The 22,435-nt window shown below is 39.3% G+C and overlaps 1 protein-coding gene across 25 annotated transcripts in view; it reads left to right on the top strand.

Moving 5' to 3' along the window:
- The first annotated feature begins 501 nt into the window (after positions 1-501).
- The window catches only part of CENPC (centromere protein C), a 295,773-nt gene continuing 273,839 nt past the window's right edge, over positions 502-22,435 (top strand). For 15 of the 25 annotated variants that reach the window (XM_075203541.1, XM_075203629.1, XM_075203558.1 and 12 more), the window contains exons 1-3: positions 502-708; positions 4,860-4,903; positions 15,121-15,194. In XM_075203541.1, coding sequence (XP_075059642.1) covers positions 688-708; positions 4,860-4,903; positions 15,121-15,194 — 139 coding nt within the window. In that variant the 5' untranslated portion in view covers positions 502-687. The remainder of the gene's footprint in view (positions 709-4,859; positions 4,904-15,120; positions 15,195-22,435) is intronic. The other 10 variants (XM_075203432.1, XM_075203618.1, XM_075203523.1 and 7 more) reach the window with 2 other exon arrangements.

Consider the following 22,435-nt stretch of genomic DNA (forward strand, 5'->3'; position numbering starts at 1 on the left):
GTCTCGCTGCAAAACTACATTTACTTATTCTAAATGATAAAAAGTGGAGCATGTCTATACTTTACCACCAGATTTGTTGGGCTAGGCTAAATACAATTGCAAATTAAATTGTGCTCTGGGCCATTGCTCTTCTGATACAGACATAGTTACGGCCCAGATCCAACTAGATTTAATAATTTAAAATAAAAGTTTTTCTGTATAAAAAAGCTAGAGCATGAATTAGAATCACTTCTAATTTATGCTCCATGACAAGCTAAGATCAGCCACAGCTGCAAAGCAGCACATTTCAGACTTGTTTGGGTTTAACCACCGGGCATTGCAGAATGTTAGACTGACTGGCAGCAAAATTGTTACAATGTAAGTTGCGCGGGAAAACTCCAGACTTCTGACCGTTGTCCTCTTGGCGCGCGAGAGCAGCACCTCAGCCTCACACAGCACGAGAACCCTCTCCGCTGTCGGACCGCGGTCTCTGGGTACCCGACATTTATAGATTTAATTGAGAAACAAACCATCATTGCTGTGTAGTCGCACCCCGCCCTGCTTTCGGGGTTCAGAGGAAGCGTATTAGCGCATGCGCATTTTCCAGTCCCAGGCTGGCCGTGAGGACGGTAAACGGAGCGACAAGAAGATTATTTACTGTACCGTAGGACAGTTTCTACTGATGGTCAGTTGCTCACCCGATCCACAATGGAAGATCGCCAGGACCTGGTAAGTTGGAAGTGGCATGTTACTGGTGAGTGACTGCGTCAGTGTATAAGAGTGTTTAATTTCTCTATCATGTATTTGTCCTTCTGGTATGTTAGTCTCTAGGGGACAACGAGGCGGTCGCCTCGGTAGACCAGGCTTTGGCAGTATTTAGCTATCATGTCGCGGAATTGCAAGTTCCAGAATGCACTGTTGATAATGCAAATGCTGGAACTGTGTAGCGCCAGAGCAACGTTCTCCCTTATATCTACTGTAGCAATGCGTACCTTTTAATTTCCGCCTTATCACCGTTCTGGCTTGTGACAGGCGGACGAAGAAGAGGCGGACAGTAACTATGCAGTTAGTTAGGGACTTCCTGTGTGCCCCCGGTGTTACCGAGAACCAAATGTTGGAGCAGTGACAGGGAAAATTTACAATTAGCCAATATACTTCAGGTTGACTTTCCATTTTGGCTATACGTGGTATTGAATTAAAAATGTTTAATGAAAAGTGGATATCCCTATTAAAGGGAAAACCCATCGTTAGTGGAGACTTCTCTTGGTGCAAGTTGGGGGCAACATCCTTCCTGCCGTTAGCGTTAGCTCAATTGCGATGCACCCGTGTCCTCTATTTTATTCCCTGCTTCAGGATGGTATTATCCATACTCTGTGTTCTCCACAGAAAGTTTTGCCACCCGGCTGTCCGGGTCATCAGAGTGTGTTAGACCACTAACCAGCCAGTCTGACTTGTTCAGGCAGGTGTGGATAATAACCTTAATCATTTTGTCATTATTGCACAGTATTGCACTGCTCCCACCGAACTACTGGGTGGGGGCAGACGAGGCTGCAGTTAGCTTCTTATTCGGCCAGCTTCTTCGTTTCTAATTCATGCTCCAGCTTCTTATTCAGAAAAGCTTTTTTTTTTAAAGTATTAAATCAATTTGGATCACCGATTTCACGTCAAATTAACACTACAGGGGGTTCCTTATACAAAATGCATTACTATTTTGCCTGACCCAACAAGGTTATGGGCATGAAATCAGGGGGCAAAGTGGGCAAAGTCACCATATTTTATCATTTTTAATAAGTAGCTGCAGATTTGCAGGGGTTAAGTGCCGTTGGGCCAGCAATTTGACAGTGGGAATCAACACAGGGTGGTCAGTTACATATAAAACATCTGTCTTTTGCCTGGCCCAACGCTGTTTTGGGCATGCAATCAGGTGGCAAAGTGGGCACAGATAGCATTTTGAATAAGTAGCTGCAGATTTGCAGGGGTTAAATGCCCTTGGGCCAGCAATTTGACAGTGGGAATCAACACAGGGTGGTCAGTTACATATACAACATCTGTCTTTTGCCTGGCCCAACGCTGTTTTGGGCATGCAATCAGGTGGCAAAGTGGGCACAGATAGCATTTTGAATAAGTAGCTGCAGATTTGCAGGGGTTAAATGCCCTTGGGCCAGCAATTTGACAGTGGGAATCAACACAGGGTGGTCAGTTACATATAAAACATCTGTCTTGCCTGGCCCAACGCTGTTTTGGGCATGCAATCAGGTGGCAAATTGGGCACAGATAGCATTTTGAATAAGTAGCTGCAGATTTGCAGGGGTTAAATGCCGTTGGGCCAGCAATTTGACAGTGGGAACCAACACAGGGTGGTCAGTTACATATACAACATCTGTCTTTTGCCTTGCCCAACGCTGTTTTGGGCATGCAATCAGGTGGCAAAGTGGGCACAGATAGCATTTTGAATAAGTAGCTGCAGATTTGCAGGGGTTAAATGCCCTTGGGCCAGCAATTTGACAGTGGGAATCAACACAGGGTGGTCAGTTACATATAAAACATCTGTCTTTTGCCTGGCCCAACGCTGTTTTGGGCATGCAATCAGGTGGCAAAGTGGGCACAGATAGCATTTTGAGCATTTTGAATAAGTAGCTGCAGATTTGCAGGGGTTAAATGCCGTTGGGCCAGCAATTTGACAGTGGGAATCAACACAGGGTGGTCAGTTACATATAAAACATATGTCTTTTGCCTGGCCCAATGCTGTTTTGGGCATGCAATCAGGTGGCAAATTGGGCACAGATAGCATTTTGAATAAGTAGCTGCAGTTTTTCAAGGGTTAAATGGCGTTGGGAAATTGTGTGTACTGCTGGTGCAGAGATGGTCCTGAGGCCCAAAGTGCAGAGAACTAGGGCAAAGTTTGGGGTTAGGCCGGCTGAACCCTTTGTTCAAAAGGTGGTGGGTGCTGAGGTTGGAACAGGTGGTGTAGCAGGGGGTGAGAATTGTGGGGAGATCAATATTGTGGGTGTAAAATTTCCGCTCAAGTCTGTAATTCAAGTAGGTGGGGAGCCTACTAAGGTTTTTAACCTGTAGTGTTAATTTGACGTGAAATCAGTGATCCAAATTGATTTAATACTTTAAAAAAAAGCTTTTCTGAATAAGAAGCTGGAGCATGAATTAGAATTGAATAAGAAGCTGGCCGAATAAGAAGCTAACTTCAGCCTCGTTGGGGGCAGTGTAATACTTAACCATCATTTTGTTGTTATTAATGTTATTGCCCACAACTGCCAGCACAAGTCAGACTGGTGGTCTAACACACACTGCTGACTGAAGTGCTCACACAGTGCCTATTACAAATGGGCAAATAATGGTTTGTCCTATTATAATAGTGACTCCATTGGACTCCTAAGAGCCAGGAGGCATGTAAAAACAGCTCGGTGCTGCACCTGGTAAATAGGTCCTGGGCAGAACACTGATATAGGTTATGTAGAATCTCTGGTTCCTATCACACATGATGTATGACATCAGCTACGCAACACTTGGCTTTTTTATGGCTTCTGTGACATTAGTTGTTGATTGGTGTGAATTACTATTAAAAGAGCATCTGTCACTTATGAAGTAATAAAATAAACCATTCCTTGTAGCTTTAATTTTTCCAAATGTTTTTTTATATCCAGAAAATCACTTTTGTTTAGAAACTCACCCAGTCCTCCTCAACATTCTCATTAATGACCCTATATAAAAGCAATAAAAGGTAGGGGAATGATGATTAATGTTGTTGTCTTGTAATGACAGAAACACTTCTATGACTGGACACACAGTGCTGTAGCCCAGCTATCAAGCCTGCTGCTAAGGCGCAAGCCAAACTTGTCAATTATGATGCTGCTGATTTGTGCATATACAAGCAGTTTAAGGGGCATGTTGGGTGGTGGTGTGTTAATAAGTGATTTTCTGTCTAAAGATTTGAGGTAAAATCTCCAAAGTATTGTTGATTTAAATGTACGACTGTGCTAGATTATTACTTCATAAATGACAGGTCCTCTTGAAATGGGTATGAATGCTTGAGGGTTTCGGATGTTGGTGGCAATGTAGATGTAAACAAGGCTGCAGTTGGCTTCTTATTTGACCAGCTTCTTATTCACTTCTTACTCATGTTCCAGCTTCTTATTCAGAAAACTTTATTTTTAAAGGTTTAAATCAAGATGGATCATGATTTCAGATTAGAGTAAAACAAAAGGGGGTCACTTACACAAATTGCAATTGTATTTATCCTGGGTATGCGTTGGGGCATAAAATCAGGTGGCAAAGTGAGCACAGATAGCATTTTCATTTTTTTGAATAAGTAGCTGTAGTTTTGAAAGGGTTAAATGCCATTGGGCCACAAATTTTAGAGCAGGAATCAACACGGGGTGGGCAGTTACATATAACCCACTTGCCTTTTGCCTTGCCCAACACCATTTTGGACATGAAATCAGGTAGCAAAGTAGGGAGTCAGTTCAACCAAGTGTGTCCACCACCCATCTCAGATTTTAATGAACATTTTTTTAGTTAACAGACGATGTCCCAAAAAATCATTTCTGCCAAAATATGGGCACCATACTCCTTTCAAAGCTCTCCTTGTTACATCTGTATCTTGCAAAAACAGAAGTTTTTTTTTCCTTTCACATTTATCCCTTATAAAACACAAAAGTGTAGTTGGCCTGTTATAATATGTTACTGCTCATCAATCTTTAGGTAGTCCTTTATGGTATTGTGATTTTTGCTCATTAAAACTCATAATTGGGAGATAAATTGTAGAAAGGGCCATGGTAAAAAGTATGTTTACCACTATGATACAATTTGTTCTGGTGAGCTTGTTAATTAACAAAAACTGAATTGGATTTTTTTTTCTTGTACAGGATCTACTTAAAAAATCATACAGGAGAAGATATTATAGAAATAGGTAAGTGTGGTTCATTACTTCTAAAGTAAATAATGGGAAATTCTAGTATGTTGGCCTTATTTAGAGCTACTAGTGAACAGTGTTAATTTACAATATATATGCTTAGGGCTCTACAAATACTGCTAGCTTCCCAATACACCCATCCTGTGCTTGCATTCTGGATATAGACACATGTGAGAGTCCCGATTGCAGTGGTTTAATCTATCTATTTCCCCTGTTCCATACCCATTCCTGTGATTGTAGAAGTCCCATGGATGGTAACTAGAGAGCAGGTTTCTGACTTACATTTCACATTATGTGATCTTCGTTTCCCATTGTAAGGATGAATCATCAAATATATCTGAATATTCTTTATTTTAGCAAGTGGGGGAGAAATAAGGGTTTTCCAAGCTTGTGTAATCCCTCCTCCAGTTGTTATGAAGATTAGACAAGTTACTTATTGGTAAATGAGGAAGGATACTGTGGAGAACTGCAGATTCTAGGTTTGGTGATAATGCAACATTTGTAACTTTCTTGATTAGGGCAAACAATTTAATCAATATTGGAATTGTTACAGTTGTAGTCCACAAAATATGGAAGCTATTTGGAGACTTTATTATATTACATCTTATGTAATATTACCAGCGTGATATACTGAATATGTAAAGTATCTGTTTATACAGCCTTTCTGCATCTGTTTCTGGTTAAAACATTTAGAAATATAGTTGGAGCTGGTACAGATCTTTAAAAAAAAATCTAAATTGAGGGAGATGCCGAAGTCTGCTTCCCTTTGATTTGTAGTTGTAGGCTGTTCTGAGGAAGTAGGATTGTTTAGGATCAGATGTCAAAAAGTTATTTCTCACTTATTTGTAAGTGGATTCACTATATGTGGGGATTTGGATCGACAGCAGTGATAATATAGTTTTTAAATGCTTAGGGGCATATTCAATTCCGATCCCGATCCGCGGGATTGCGCCGGAACGGCCGCGAACCTAATCCGCGGTACCGCAATAACGTGGATTTTCGTTCGCAGCCCATAGGGCTGCGTACGAAAATCCGCGTTATTGCGGTACCGTATTACCGGCAGTACTGCGCATTTTTACCGTGGATCGGATCGGAATTGAATATGCCCCTTAATGATTAACTTAATTTGATAGTGTCTAACTTGGGCTGGAGTTTAAGAGGGTTTTCGCCCAAGTTATATAATTTGGAACAATATGTGGGGAACAAATTAGCTATTTCTCAAACTTTGGAGATTTAATGCCCACTGTTGATAATTAGCCCATGCATTATGTTTCTAGCTTGTTAAACCCTAACTTTGCATATTGCTTATAGTAATTTATTTGACCTATTACCTTGTGCATTGAATTTCTAATGGTGATTACGGGCCTTCTGATTTTGGATAATACAAGAGTGTTTATCTCTTAATATTATAAACTGAAGAGTCTTTAAGGGGGGTATTCAATTACAATTTGCGTCCGCGATTACGTGCGGCTGCGCATTTAAAGTGTCATTACGGTAGCGCAATATCACGGATTTCTGAAATCCATGATGTTGTGGTACCGGGACCCGTGCGGCCGTGAATTGTAATTGAATATGCCCCTAAATGTCTCTATATAGTGCATGTGCTGTTTCTCTACATCTGAGAGGTCATTTTCTGCTAATAGGCTTTGGCTTAAGTCCATCTGGCCCTTTGGGGAAATTTAGACTTATCCATAAGTGGGTCTGGGGGGAAAAGATTAAATTACCCATAATGATTAGAAATGTATCTTCTGAGCTTCCGGATATCAAAAAGTTACCTTTTTAAAGGGGTACCTGAGGTCCTGAGTGTGGGGGCTTGTAAACATAATATAGTGACTAACTGTTCTTTCTAGTAATCCTACCAGAATCAAACATATGCCTTTTCTTCAAATAAAACCTGCTAGGTCTTAATAAGACATGTAACAAATAGCTAACCCAATTATATTTTTATGAGTCATTAGATGCAACACTGGGGAAAGTGATTGTCAGACATTTGAGGAGAATTGGCAAAAAGAGGAATAACTGCATTGATAATTGGAACACATTAAATTGTATATCTGAAAAAACACAATATCATCTATGTATGAAAAGGAAAGAATGCTTATCATGGTGCCTTAAAATATTTTTTTTTGTTAAAATGATAATGTTAATAACATTAATAGATAAATAAGCATATTTTCAGAGCATCTAAGACAGGTATCAAGAAATTCACACAGAGAAAATTATTATAACTGCCTTCATGACATCAGGGAATCAAATACTGTTGTAAGAACAGCAAATAATGTATTTAGGACATGAGTAGTCTCACAGATATGCTTTATCATAGGGAGAGAAATAATCTTGTAGATGAGTAAACCAAATAATATTGGTCCCTTCAATTACCAGTATTCCAAGGAGAATTTCTTGTATGGCTACGACTGCAGATTTAACTTGGTGAAAAGACTTCAGAGCCATTCAACGTTATGAAAGTAAGAGAGACTGATGTATAGTGAAAAGTACCAGTAACAGGACTCACGATAGCAGAATCCAATTAAGAAAAATGTACTGCTGTTGTTAAATGAGTGTGGGCATAATCAATGTGAGATTGACCTGGGAACAAGTGCGAGCGGGTGCTTCGGGATTGGATAGCGGGGGATACTGAAACAGACTTCATGAGAGGTCTAGTGCTGTAGCCACAATTTGGAATGGATCTCAGTATCTGAATGGGGAGAGGGCAATCTCACAAAACATAACATTATTGGTATAATAATGTTAATGCATTAAAGAAATGTATTTCCCTGTCCAGGAGCTGACTTCAGCTGTCTATTAGCTAGAGATATAATGGCTGAAGCTCCCTAACTTGACATGTCCAATGCATTTCAGGGAAACAGCTGGGTGGCATTAAGAAGTAGCCGGGTAGGGGCAGTGTAGTACTTTGCAGTAGTATTGAAATATGTTGGAGGTTATTGCCCACACCTGTCTTGATTGGTCAGACTGGTAGTCAGTGGTCTAACACACACACTGCTTACTGTAGTGGTCATAGTGCCTGTTCTAATAGGAGAAACAATGGTTTTTTATATTATATTAGGACTGTGTTGGGTGCCAAGAGCTGGGTGGAGCACCTGGGAAATAGGTGCTGGGTAAATCTCTGGGGAAGCTAAGGCAAGCTGGAATCTCCATCAGGGATTCTCACAAGGTCACACTGGATCTTGTACTTCCTATTATCCAACACCTGTGTTGGTTCAGTCATTATAGAGGGGTGAAGGAATTTGACTTTGCCTCTGTACGGTTGTATATGCCAATCTGTTAGTACCTTATGGACTAAAGATAATGGGTGTAGGACTATTTAGATGGACCTTGATTTGGACTGGAAATACCTATCTGTACCCAACTTTACTGGGAGTGAAGTGACCAGGTGAAATAATCTTTTCTTTGCCAGAGTCAAGGGTGAACAATTTCTTACAGGACTATTTGAGCCTGAGGCTTGTCTGTCAGTCAAGATCTGTTCTTTATGTGTAATAAATTAATTCTCAACTGGAAATCACATGATGGGTGTTCTGGTGCTTAGGTCTAGCCAGTGTGTGAATTTTGATATGATATTTTTGGAAGGGGGGTATGTGAGAATGGCTTTGGAATGTGCTTCCAACGTTTGCACTGTCTGGAATGCCCCTCAACCAAAAGTCTAGGGGCTAGATTTACTAAGCTGCGGGTTTCAAAAAGTGGAGATGTTGCCTATAGCAACCAATCAGATTCTAGCATTCATTTACTTAGTACTTTCTACAAAATGACAGCTATAATCTGATTGGTTGCTATAGTCAACATCTCCACTTTTTCAAACCCGCAGTTTAGTAAATCTAGCCCTAGATCTCTCAGATTTTCCTCAGGGGTGTTAAATCAGTCTATGTTTTTAAACAAGATACATTTTTATTGTTTTTTTTTTTCTTTCTTCAAAACAGAAAAAAAACAAAAACTAGCAACAAAACAATATATACAAAATAACTACAGTTTCCACAATAACCCTTCAAAATCCCCACAAATAAAGACAAAGAATTAACTTGGTATAGACCACAAATAAAGTCAGACATATGTAAAACGGCTTATAACAGACATAGATGTTCTCGTAATGTAAATAATACACAAAGTGCATATCGTACAGAGTATTGCATATCTAAAGACCAGTAAGGGAAACACAAAACATGTAAGCAATGCGTATAAAACTAAAGGAATATGCTGGTGCACAGGATACAACCAACCATGAGGCTGCCCCCCTCCCATTACAACAATAGGCTATCTAATCAAAGACTACCAAATTCCCTGAACAGTCTCTGTACCGTGAACGGTACTAGCGGGACCACATCTTATGATTGATATATATATATATATATATATATGTAGACAACAAGATATAAACACTGGCGCTCAATGCAGTATTGTATAAATGAAGTGATAAAGTTAAACCCACATATACACCTCTTCCATGTGAGGAGGCAGCCTTCCTTCAAAACTCTGGCTGGTAAGGCCGAAAATAGATGTGGTAGGTGCAACAGAAGGAGGGCGCAATAGTGATGTCAACAGATTATACTGAACAAAGTGGGTACAGAATAGGTTGGCATAAGGATGTGATATAAAACTCTGGGTTGGTATCCAACAATAATGTAGTTGAACCAGTTCACAAATCCAAATGCTAGACAGAATGTTCAAGCATGACAGTCACTGATGTAAAGATAGTCAATTTCTAATGCCACAGTATGAGGTGTGCTAGCTAACCATATGGAGCTCGTTGAACAGAAGTAATACTGTTTGCGATTCAACAGATAGACAGGATTAAGTGGAATTGCGTGTAACGATACAGTTCACCAGATAACAAATCAAATAGGTGGGAGCGTACCAGAAAGTAAAATAAAACCAGCTTATCTGTATCAGGGTCTCCGACAGGAAATCTCAGCTCCGTCTGGTGTGTCAGGAACAGGCAAAACAGCAACTGCAGTATACAGTAGTTCTCAGCCTCAGGCAGCCGTCCCCATACAGTCACCGCTCACAGTCTCCAATTAACCTAAAAATCAGCTTTAACAAAACAAACGTCTTCATCCAAGAAGGAAACCAGAATCCGCGCTCTTGGGAAAGAGCGCGGATTCTGGTTTCCTTCTTGGATGAAGACGTTTGTTTTGTTAAAGCTGATTTTTAGGTTAATTGGAGACTGTGAGCGGTGACTGTATGGGGACGGCTGCCTGAGGCTGAGAACTACTGTATACTGCAGTTGCTGTTTTGCCTGTTCCTGACACACCAGACGGAGCTGAGATTTCCTGTCGGAGACCCTGATACAGATAAGCTGGTTTTATTTTACTTTCTGGTACGCTCCCACCTATTTGATTTGTTATCTGGTGAACTGTATCGTTACACGCAATTCCACTTAATCCTGTCTATCTGTTGAATCGCAAACAGTATTACTTCTGTTCAACGAGCTCCATATGGTTAGCTAGCACACCTCATACTGTGGCATTAGAAATTGACTATCTTTACATCAGTGACTGTCATGCTTGAACATTCTGTCTAGCATTTGGATTTGTGAACTGGTTCAACTACATTATTGTTGGATACCAACCCAGAGTTTTATATCACATCCTTATGCCAACCTATTCTGTACCCACTTTGTTCAGTATAATCTGTTGACATCACTATTGCGCCCTCCTTCTGTTGCACCTACCATATATATATATATATATATATATATATATATATATATAAATATAGATATATATCTTATCTGGAGGTTCTGAGTATGTATGTCACCTCTGCAGGAAGTGTGGCCTGTGGAGAGCAGCAACCTATTTTGTGTTGTTTTTTTTTTTTTGTTTTTTTTTTAGACTAGATACTCACGGACCATGGTGTTAAACATTGTACAGACGTGTTAGATTTGCCCGATTTGTATGTCTTTCGTCCCATGATGTGGTGTTTGTAGTTTCAAAAAATATCTGAGTTTAGTGATGTTTTTGAGGTTTTATGTGCTGGTTTGTGTTGTGGGTATCGTGCAGCTTTTCTTATGGTCTCCATGGGCGGCTAGGCTCCATTCCAAGTTTATTTTAAAGAAAATTTTTTTTTCAATGCGGATTCAGTTAATGACCCTTTAACCTCATTATTTCTATAGAAACTTTTAACACGTTATGTTTGATGCATTGGATACCATAGGAAATTGTACAAAACTGCTCTGTTAATACATGGTAATTAGAATAAACAATTTTTGGATTATGTAAATTCTTTACTAAAAAACTTAGAAAGAAGTAGAAAGATGAGTCAATGTGTTTAGTAAAAACTACTGGAGAGCATTTTAAGTAAATACATTAGAGTGATCTAAGAGTGCAATTTTTATGATGTGAATGAGTTCTCTGTACAGCGCTGCGGAATTAGTGGCGCTATATAAATAGATGATGATGATCACTTATTGATCATTCAGTATGTATATTAGTAACTTCCTTTGTTGCACTTGGCTTCCTTTTACCTTTTAAGTATACAGCACAATTTTCTATTAATTTAGAACAAAAGTTTTATTTGATCTACTTATGTGTACAGGCATGTGTGGCCTTTGTTCTCTGCCCACTAGTATACATGGCTGGGTAAATTTCTTCCAAGAGTAGAAAGCCAGAAAAATATATGAAATTATTAGGAGGTGGGTTTGCCCGACAGTACCCAGCATGTATGTGCCTATGTGCCAGCACTGTTGGACACAGCAATTTGTGAATTGGGGCTATTTGATAGATCTCAGTGCTCCACCCAGATGGATGTTTATCACAGGGCTCCCCCTGCCAACCAAACAAAGCATTTTGCTCTGCTAAAGGCCATTCACTCCCTGATTTATTCAGGTGTCGTACTTCCAATTTCAGACCATCAAAAAAGGTTTGGGGTGGTTATGTTATGGCCACTGCTGCTCAGACCAGGGGGTAAATGTATCAAGCTGAGAGTTTTCCGGCAGGTTTGAAAAACCAATCAGATTCTAGCTATCATTTATTTAGTACATTCTACAAAATGATAGCTAGAATCTGATTATTTTCAATAGGCAACATCTCCACTTTTCTAACCCGCCGGAAAACTCTCAGCTTTATACATTTACCCCCAGATATTTGAATTCAAGAACTGTTTTGTACACAAATGTTTAGCATGCTGTTGAAGCCATGGTCCTTAGAGCAAAGGCTTTGTGTTATAGTGTAGTGCAATTCATACTTCGGGTAAGAAAACTGGTTTCGATCAGAAATTCAGAGTCTGGAGAACATACACTATATGAACAAAAGTATTCGAACGCTTGATCATTACACCAACAGGGGCTGTAATTACATTGTTTTCAAATACATATACTTTAATATGAAGTTGGTCCCCCTTTTGCAGTGATAACAGATTTCACTATTCTTGGATGGCTTTCCTCAAGATGTTGGATTGATTCTGTGAGAATTTGTGCCCATTCATTTTGTAGAGGATTAAGGAGGTAAGGCACTGATGTTTGACGAGAAGGCCTGGCTCGCAATCTCTGTTCCAGTTCATCCCAAAGGTGTTTGATGGGGTTGAGGTCAGGGCTTTGTGTAGGCCAGTCAAGTTCTTCCACATCGAACTCATCAAACCATGTCTTTGCAGTCTTTGCTTTGTGCACTGGGGCCCAGTCATGTTGGAATAGAAAAGGGCCTTCCACAAACATTTGCCAGAAAGTTGGAGGCATAGCATTGTCCAAAATGACTTGGTATGCTGAAGCATTAAGATTGCCCTTCACTGGAGATAAAGCGCCTAGCGCAAACCCTGAAAAACAGCTCCATTCCATTATCCCTTCTCCACCAAACTCCAGAGTTGGCATAATACAAGTCAGGCAGGTAACATTCTCCCGACATTTGCCAAACCCAGACTCGCCCATCTGCCTGCCAAACACTTGAAGTCATTGAGCTCTTCAGACCGACCCATTTTGTATCGCAAATGGAGACTGCATGGCTAGGTGCTTGATTTTATACATCTCTGGACACGGGTTTGATTTAAACTCCTCAATTCTATAATTTACAGGTGTGGGCAAATACTTTTGTCCATATAGTGTGTTTCATGGTCCTACCTCCTTCTTTTAGTTTACTGAGGTTTCTTATGTTCTGATTAGGGATTGGATGCTGGTCAGTGGCTTAGCTTTTTTTAAGGTTCAGATGTCGGCTGACATTGCTTTCTTTCAAAGAAGACTGGCTCAGTTACTAGATGTTTAGACGTTTTTGCAGGGTGTGATCGTTTCGGTGTCCTTGTGGGATCACACTTTGCTTTTGAATTCTTTGTAACCTTCACATTTGGAATTGTTGGGATCAGTTTATTTGAAATTCCTAATTTGGAAGACTGTCTTCCTTTCTTCCTATTCTAATGCCAGAACAGTTTCAAAGCTGGCATCCTTGTCCTGTAAGTCTCCTCTTCTCTTCTAGTTTTCTATGAGCATAGGGTGGTTCTTAAGACCAAACCTTCCTTCCAACCTAAGATGGTTTCCAGATGTCACTTTACTCAAAACATTGTCATTCTGACTGGTCAAAGGTAAATCTCCAGGGGGGAAAAAGACTCTTTGCTCTCTGGACGTGGTTAAAGCTTTGTGGACGTATGTGCTTAGGAGTCGAGATGTATGCAGGGCAGAGCATCTTTTGGTCCTCTTTGATGTACGTAAGAGGGGCTGGCTGTTTTACAAGATTACCATTTCTAGATGTCGTTGTGTGTATCTTGGCCAAGCAGCTGTGTGACTACCTACTACTGTGTTCACACTTTCACCAGATCTTACATGCTTAATGTGTTTGAATCTAGGTATTCCAGTTTTGTGAGAAAGGTGCTCTGAGTGTTCCCACCCTTGATGGCACCATCCCCACAGTACCTGGTTTCCCCCAATTGATTTTCATACTTGGGTTAAATGCTTTTCTTTCTCTTAGTTCATTGGAACAGCAGTAGCCTACCCTTTCCACTCTGGGTTCTTCTTTTGTGTCACATGTTTTAATCTGATTTTGTCCAGGATGATGTTTTCCTAGATTTCTGTTAATTTCTCTCTTTCTCTCTTGTTATGTGGTGCTTGGTTAAATATACACTGAGGGCCATACAGGGGCAAGGCTCCCGAATGGCTTCATCTACACCAGGGGTGTCCAACCTTTTAGCTTCCCTGGGCCACATTGGAAGACGACGAGTTGGTTTGGGCCGCACATAAGATACACTAACAATAACGATAGCTGATCATCCAAAAAACCATAGAAAACATAGTTAACATATATAAGAGAAAAAAGTGATATATATATATATATATATATATATCACTTTTTTTTCAAATCCCCCTATACATACCTTTCAATCGCCCTGTTCAAAAAATCCTCTCTAGTTATTATACTATAATCACTTTTTGGATTGTTTTGATGCAATATTAATAAAGTGCATTTAAGCCAGGCATTGTATATCAGGGTGCCCTGACCAGGCCTGCGGTACCTGACATATACATCACTGTGACCCCAAATTGTGACCTGTTTTGCTTATTACACCACTATGTTAGTTAAGGGATAACAACTTATAATGGGCCAAAGAGAATAATATATAATGCCCCATTAGTATTACAAGTAGTAAGTATGTAACAGGGAGATAAGGGCCGTGATGCTCCAGGACCAGGTGACTTTTATTCACTGGTCAGCGTCCCTTGAAATAATAAAAAAAATCCCCCTTAACTTACCTTTTAATCGGCTTGTTCTCCTGTCCTCTTCTCTTCTTTTCTCCAATTCTGTGCTGCTGATTGTTCTTCTCGCGCGGGTGACTCCTCTGTGCTGCGCTCCGCAATGGATGTCGGCCGACATTCACTGCGAGCACCGCACGGAGGAGGAGACAAGGGAAGGAGTCGAAGTACCAGCTGACATGACCGCAAGGTAAGTATTTTCTTTTCTTTTTTTGCAGGATTTTTTTTTTCCATTAACAGTGCTGCCCCCTTGCCACAACCAAAACTCCTTCTGGGCCACATTTACAGGCGTGCTGGGCCACATGCGGCCCGCGGGCAGCGGGTTGGACAACCCTGATCTACACTATACCCCAAGGTATCTGGTATTCTCCGGTGTATCGGTTTTAACATTATTATACAAATTCTATTGTTTTATAATCATTTTGTGTACAAATAATTTAGTTAATATTACTGTGTGGTGCCTTAAGTAATAAAAAAATCCATTAACGGACTGTCAAAGTGCATTTTACTTCAATTTATTGTTTTTCTTATTTATTAATAGATTACAGGATTTACCTGATCTGCAACCTGGGGATGATCCACTGTCTACAGTAAGCGATTATTTCCATGTCCCTGGTAAGATACTATATATAAATGTTTCAGTTTCTTAATATTGAAGGAATTTCAAGTGGTGTGTGTATTTGTGTTTTTTATCATTGCAATACATTGTTTATGCACATACTATATATGAGTTTCTTAAATAGAACCAGAAAATACCAGCTTAAAGAGCAAGTATAATTTGACATGATATATACATATATATATATATATATATATATATATATATATATATATATATATATATATATATATATATATATATATGTATATATATATATATATATAATATAATATATATGATATAAATGTCTAGTGGCGTGTGTTAGTCTGTCTGTGTGTATGTGGAAAAAATAAAACCAAGCTGCAGCGCCACCTGCTGGGCGGAGTTATACACTGACCTACTAAATTCTTAGTGTGTGTTGAAAAAAAAATTCAGAAAGGGCTGAAATTTGGTATACTAAGATGTTTTTAATTTGTTAATTGTTAAACGTGTTTATAAAGATTTAAAATATATATATATATATATATATATATATATATATATATATATATATATATATATATATATATATATATATATTTTTTTTTCTTTCTTGAAGGAGAAGTGACAGTTGGGAGTGGTCGGTGGTTACCGGGGGTGACAGTGGGGAGTGGTTGGTGGTTGAGGCCTGGGCTATGGCCCAAATGCATGACAAGAATGTTTTTAACACCTTAAGTAGCTTGATTTGTCTAGAATGCATGAGTATCATGCACGGGTTAACTTGTATATAATATATATATATATATATGTGTGTGTATGTCAAAAGGTTGCATACTACTATGCTGAATAATGTAGATGAACTATCTGGTGTTTATACTTCACTAAACAAGTCCAGTATGCTCTTTCATCCCTCCTGCAGCTGGTATAATTTTTGTTGCACTGTGTAGATTAATGGTTTCATTCACTAGGAGAGATCCCAGTAATGTCAGAATTACTGCATTTTTAGCTTTTTATAGTTCGTCCAAAGGTGTGAAATCATTTCCCTTTACACTGCACGGAATATTTTTCTGGCCAACACAAACACCTAAATTGCACACTGGCAATGATGCTAACTATATTTGACACGCGGACACAGTTATAAACAAAATACAAACCTTTTCATGGAAATGCTTGGAAAGCAAGGATCTAAAGGTTCCCATGTCTATTTGACTGTACCACTCAAAGTTGTCTTGTGAGAACAAACCCCACCTGTTAAGATCTCAGCTTATTGTCACTGTTAAAGAGAGAGGGAGGTAAATAATTTGAATAGCCACAGTGATCCTCTCAGTCATGATCCGTAGAATCTATTTTTCTAAAACAACTTGCTACCTATTGGTTAAATACATTCTCTTGGTGTATCTAAAAGGTATCTGAATACTTACGGTAGTTAAAAAATATCCTTTTCTGTTCACAGAGTGCACATATATTTGAAAGATGAAAGTACATGCTCCAACCTTGCTACTGTGTCTTTGGCATGTTTGACTGCTATAACACTGTGTACTATGTATTAATCTTTGTCCCCTTGAGAGCTAAAGACTAGTGGAACTTGTCCTTTACATGATCCCTAAATTGCTATGGACTAGTCACATTTGTCCTCTGCATTAAAGGATTTAAGAAAACCTATTGTTCACTTTCCATCATGAAACTGTGGGTTTTCTGAATCTGCCAGAGGAAAGTAATCTTTCCCCCATTGGAATCGTCTGCGCACATGCTCATCACAATGTGCGCGTGCATGTGCACAGTCAATTCAAGTCTGTGGTTAATTCAAGGGATAGGGGGGAGGCTCTTGTAGAGAGTTCTTCCCTTTCCCTGGCACTTGGAATGGTGGTGGTACCCTTATTTTAACGAGAGAAGTCCCATCTTTCAATTGTGGGTATTTTCTGTTTAGCTTTCTTATTTGATCGGCAGACAATAAATATGTGATGAGCCCAAAAATGCTCAACTTAGGGGTGAAAAACGCCTCAGCAGCGACGAGGTTAAAAACAAAAGATGTCCACAAAGGTATCATTTTCCTTTAATGTGTTACAACAGTACATGTTTAGTTTCTTAGTACTGTGTCCTTTCCAAGTCACAAAACCTATTTTGTTGCAAATGAAACTTAAAACCTAGTTGATAAACAGCTTTGAGATTAATAATATCTAAAATGAAGGCAAAAATAATAATGAAAAAGCAATCACAGTATTTCATAGCAAGTACAGCAGGTGAAATAAGTATTGAACACTCATCAACATTTTACTCGGTAAATATATATTTAATGTGGCTATTGTAATGAAATTTACACAAGGGGTATATTTACTAAACTGCAGGTTTGAAAAAGTGGAGATGTTGCCTATAGCCAATCAGATTCTAGCTGTCATTTTGTAAAATGTACTAAACAAATGATAACTAGAATCTGATTGGTTGCTACAGGCAACATCTCCACTTTTTCAAACCCGCAGTTTAGTAAATCTACCCCCAAATGTCAGCAACAACCCTTGCAATCCACACATGCAAAGAAATCAAACCATAGATGTCCATAATTTAAGTTTTGTGTAATAATGTGAAGTGACACAGGGATAAAGTATTGAACGCGCTTCCTGAAATTTATTTAATACTTTGTACAAAAGCCTTTGTTGGTAATGACAACTTCAAGACGCCTCCTGTATGGAGAAACTAGTCCCATGCATTGCTCAGGTGTGATTTTGCCCTATTCTTCAACGCAAATAGTCTTCAAATCTTGAATGTTCTGTAGGCTTCTTCTATGAACTCTGATCTTTAGTTATTTACATAGATATTCAATTGGATTCAAGTCAGGTGATTGGCTTGGCCATTCTAGCAGCTTTATTTTCTTTCTCTGAAACCAATTGAGAGTGTCCTTGGCTGTGTGTTTGGGATCATTGTTTTGCTGAAATGTCCATCTTCGTTTCATCTTCAGCATCCTGGTAGATGGCAGCAGAATTTTATCAAGAATGTCTTGGTACATTTTTCCAATCCTTCCTTCAATTACATGCAGTATTCCAGTACTGTGTGCAGAAAAACAGCCCCACACCATAATGTTCCCACCTCCAAACTTCACTGTTGGTATGGTGTTTTTGGGGTGATGTGCAGTGCCATTTCTCCTCCAAACATGGCATCCAAAGAGTTAAATTTTGCTCTCATCTGACCACACTATATTCACCCAGCATTTCACAGCCTTTCCAAATGTTGTGCAGCAAACTTTAAGCGAGCTTCAACATGTTTTTCTTCATCAAAGGAGTCAAGCGTGGTGAGGGTGCATACAGGCCGTGGCGGTTAAGTGCATTACCTATTGTTTTCTTTGAAACAATTGTATCTGCTAATTACAGGGTTTCCTGAAGCTCTCCACAAGCAGGGTGTGCTGATTTAAATCAACTTGATTTTAATCACAATTTAAATCACAGGTTTTTTTTTTAATTCATTGATTTAAATCACCATTTAAAAAAAATCCAGGTTTTGACAAGCTTTTAATGGTAATTGGCATACTGTGCAATATGGACAACAGTCCTTTGACCTTTCATTAGCTGCTCTACTAATTGAAGGTCTGTATCTATGGCTATTGCATGCTGATCTAATTTAATAATGACTCGTGATACAAAGAGGCACAGACAAGAAACAGATAAGTCCAGAATCCAGAGAGAATGACCAACACCACCCCAAACCAGTGTTTCAAGTTCAGAGAGAAAGGACAATTAAAAGAAGTAACTTATCACTGTAAAAGCAACCCCGTTTAATGACCTTTTGTTTTACCACGATGTTGTGTCAGCAGTGACACCAATAGACTGGTGTAAAATGCACATTGGTTCAGAAACTAGCTAGTAGTGAAAATATCATGGTAGCAGTAGAGCAATTGCTAACAGCAGCAGCATCATCGAGTTCACTGGAAAGAATATTTTACACGTTTGGGTTGGCGCAGTCAATACTGAGAAACCGCTTGGGTACTGACAAAGCTGCAAAACTTGTGTTTCTTTTTAAGGCGTTCAATAAACCTAATGTGTCGTCTCATTCAGATTTACAAATCAGGCAAGGCAATTGCCAACTATTGTAACTTTTAACATCATTGCTGTTTCTTTCCTTTTGCAGTTTGTTGTGATTTGTTTGTAGTTTGTTGTGCCCTGCCATGATTGCTGACACTGTCAAGTCATTTAAAATGAATATAGTAAAGAAACAATATTTTAAGAGAACTTTGTATTATTGTTTTTACTTGGTTTATAGGTTTACTTGATCATTGAAAAAAAAAAAAATAAAAATCTGATTTACATCAAAATAATCAGATTTTTTTGATTATTTTTTTTCCTCACTCTACACAAGTGGTCCTTGGTTCTTGGACAACTCTTCTGATAATTTTTTTCACTCCTCTGAAATCTTGCAAGGTGCACCTGGTCGTGTCCGGGTTATGGTGAAATGATGTTCTTTCCACTTCCGGGTTATGGCTCCCAACAGTGCTCACTGGAATATTCTGCAGTTTAGATATTCTTCTGTAACCATGCCATCAGTATGTTTTGCAACAATAAGGTAGAGAAGGTCTTGAGAGAGGTCTTTGCTTTTACCCTTCATGAGGTGTTTCTTGTGGTGACACCTTCGTAATGATTGCTTTATAATTTCTGATAGATTTCAGATGGTGTCTTGGCTTTCCATACCTTTATGCACCTCCCTTTTTTCATGTCTTCAATGCTTTTTCCCTGTATCATTTTACATTATTACACAAAACTTAAATTATAGACATCTATGGTTTGATTTCTTTGCATGTGTGGATTGTAAGGGCCGTTGTTGACATTTGGTGTAAATTTCATTACAATAGCCACATTAAATATATTTTTACTGAGAAAAATATTGATGTCTTCAATAATTATTTCACCCCTGGTATAATATCACAAGGAGACAGAGTCTACTAATTGGTCACGGCAGTTCTCCAGACTGTTAACATTCAGGATTCAGAGGATCCTTCCATTGGTGTCATTTCTCTTTTTATGAGAAAGCTAAAGCACATTATTTCTTTTCATTCTTCTTATCAGTTGTCCAAAATGTTATGGGATCCAAGGTCTTATTCTGATTTCTGCTGAAGTTCCTAGTAGTTTATCGATTACAGCTTATGGCTACAGCAAGGTGTCCAAACTTACTAAAATTCCTGTCCCAGGTGCTGCTTCTCTTAAATTCAGTACAGAACCATGGGCATTTTGAAATCCATTTGTGTTGCAGTGGGTGTCAGCTCGACACCCATTCTGGACATCTGCATGGGTTGACAAGACTAATGAAAAATCGTTGGAACTGGTGATCGAATTGCTTCAGTTGGGCTTTCCATGCTCAGATTTACTGGTCTTACTGGATCACATTAGGAAAGCATCAAAGTACCTAGGCAAAGCTGTATGTAGCCTTTGTTGATTCTAAAATTTCAGCAGTGATCGCTAGAAAGTGTTCTTTGGCTCAGATCTTGGGAAGTGAAGTCTAAGGACTCTTGCATCTTTGTCCTTTGATGGTCATGTTCTTTTTTGCGCAGAGCTAGACAAAATAACTTGGCAACAGGAAAACGAGCCTCCATCTTCATTTAAATGATCCCAAGTCAAAAGTGCGTGAGTTTCAGTTCTTTCGCTTTCCCACCAAACGCAGCTTCCTCCTCAAGGGGTAGTCTTTTGTTCTGTGAAGTGCACAACTAAGGGGAAAACGGGCATTGGCGTCCAGCCTCCAAGCCCTCTGACAATCCAGCCGCATGACGGGATTCTAAAAATGGCATCCTATTCAAATATGTGAGTAAGAGGAATTGTAGAGAGGGGTTATATTTTAGTTCTTCATAGTCCTACACCCAGTCAGATCGTTCCTCGGGAAGCCCAGTGGAAAAGAACAAAGACTGGTTATCACGGAGGTCATTTTGTCTGTGCTGGTGTCAGCGATGTTTTTTCCAGTAGTGGAAATACGAAGACCAATGGATATGACGCCTATCTTTTTCTGGTTCAGACAGGACCTATTGAGCAGTCGGGAACCTGAAGTTTCTAAACACTAGTCTTCAAGTGGAAAGGTTCAAAATGGTGTCCCTATGGTCAGTAATCAATGGCATGGAGCAGATTGAATTTATGGTTTCTATAGAGATATAGGACCTGATTCAGTATGGGACCTAGGCCTATTTACTTAGCATATTTTTACACTGCACAGTTTCAGAAAGTGAACCTATACAACTGCAGCTATTCAAACCTGTATCTTTTTGCCACTTGCAACTCCTTACACCTGAAGAGCGTGACGGGGAGGGAAAAGGTGTTCTAACATTGATTGTGGACTTGTTTGAGAAACTGTATGGATGCAGATTTGGGCATAGTCCCAGAAACGCCTGGAAAAGGGGTTTTATTTGCGGGTTTTGAAGGGCAGGTAGCGTATGAAGACGTTGCTGCGTGCAATTAGAGGTTTGTGATTGATGCGCATATTGAGACTTTATTAGTTGCTCGATTTGCCAAGAGTAGTGTTGTTTGAAAGATTAAATAAAATATACTGGTGTTTTTTTTTGGTTTTTTTACCAATCTTAAGAAATTGGTTTTTGCTGTATTAGCTATGATATTCATCATCATCATCATCATTTATTTATATAGCGCCACTAATTCCGCAGCGCTGTGCAGAGAACTCAATTACATCAGTCCCTGCCCCATTGGAGCTTACAGTCTAAATTCCCTAATATAGACACACACATACAGATAGACAGAGACTAGGGTCAATTTTTGATAGCAGCCAATTAACCTACCAGTATGTTTTTGGAGTGTGGGAGGAAACCGGAGCACCCAGAGGAAACCCACGCAAACACAGGGAGAACTTACAAACTCCACACAGATAAGGCCATGGTCGGGAATCAAACTCATGACCCCAGTGCTGTGAAGCACAAGTGCTAACCACTAGGCCACTGTGATATTGAAGTCTATATGATACTTCATAGCAATTGCGTTCATAAAAAACCTTTTATTAACCTGTTCCCAAGTTGGACGTAAGTGTCTGAGGGATGTGTCTTTTTTCAAATGGATGCGTCTACTCATTCAGACCTGGACACCTTTTCAACACTGGAAAAGTTGCATGCACGTGTTTGCATATGTATATCGTATTCAATTGCAAGTTATGTTTACATTGTACTAGGAGTCAGATTGGCTATGGTTTTCACGGACACTGTGCTCAGTTCAGAACGAATCGGAAGTGATCACTTATTTACACAATTTGCTTTTAAAAGCAGAATCTTCTTTTATTCTCAACCACTTTCAGATAACAGCTGTCA

This window comes from Mixophyes fleayi, chromosome 1 (genome assembly GCF_038048845.1).
Source record: "Mixophyes fleayi isolate aMixFle1 chromosome 1, aMixFle1.hap1, whole genome shotgun sequence".
Taxonomy (NCBI): Eukaryota; Metazoa; Chordata; class Amphibia; order Anura; family Limnodynastidae; genus Mixophyes; species Mixophyes fleayi.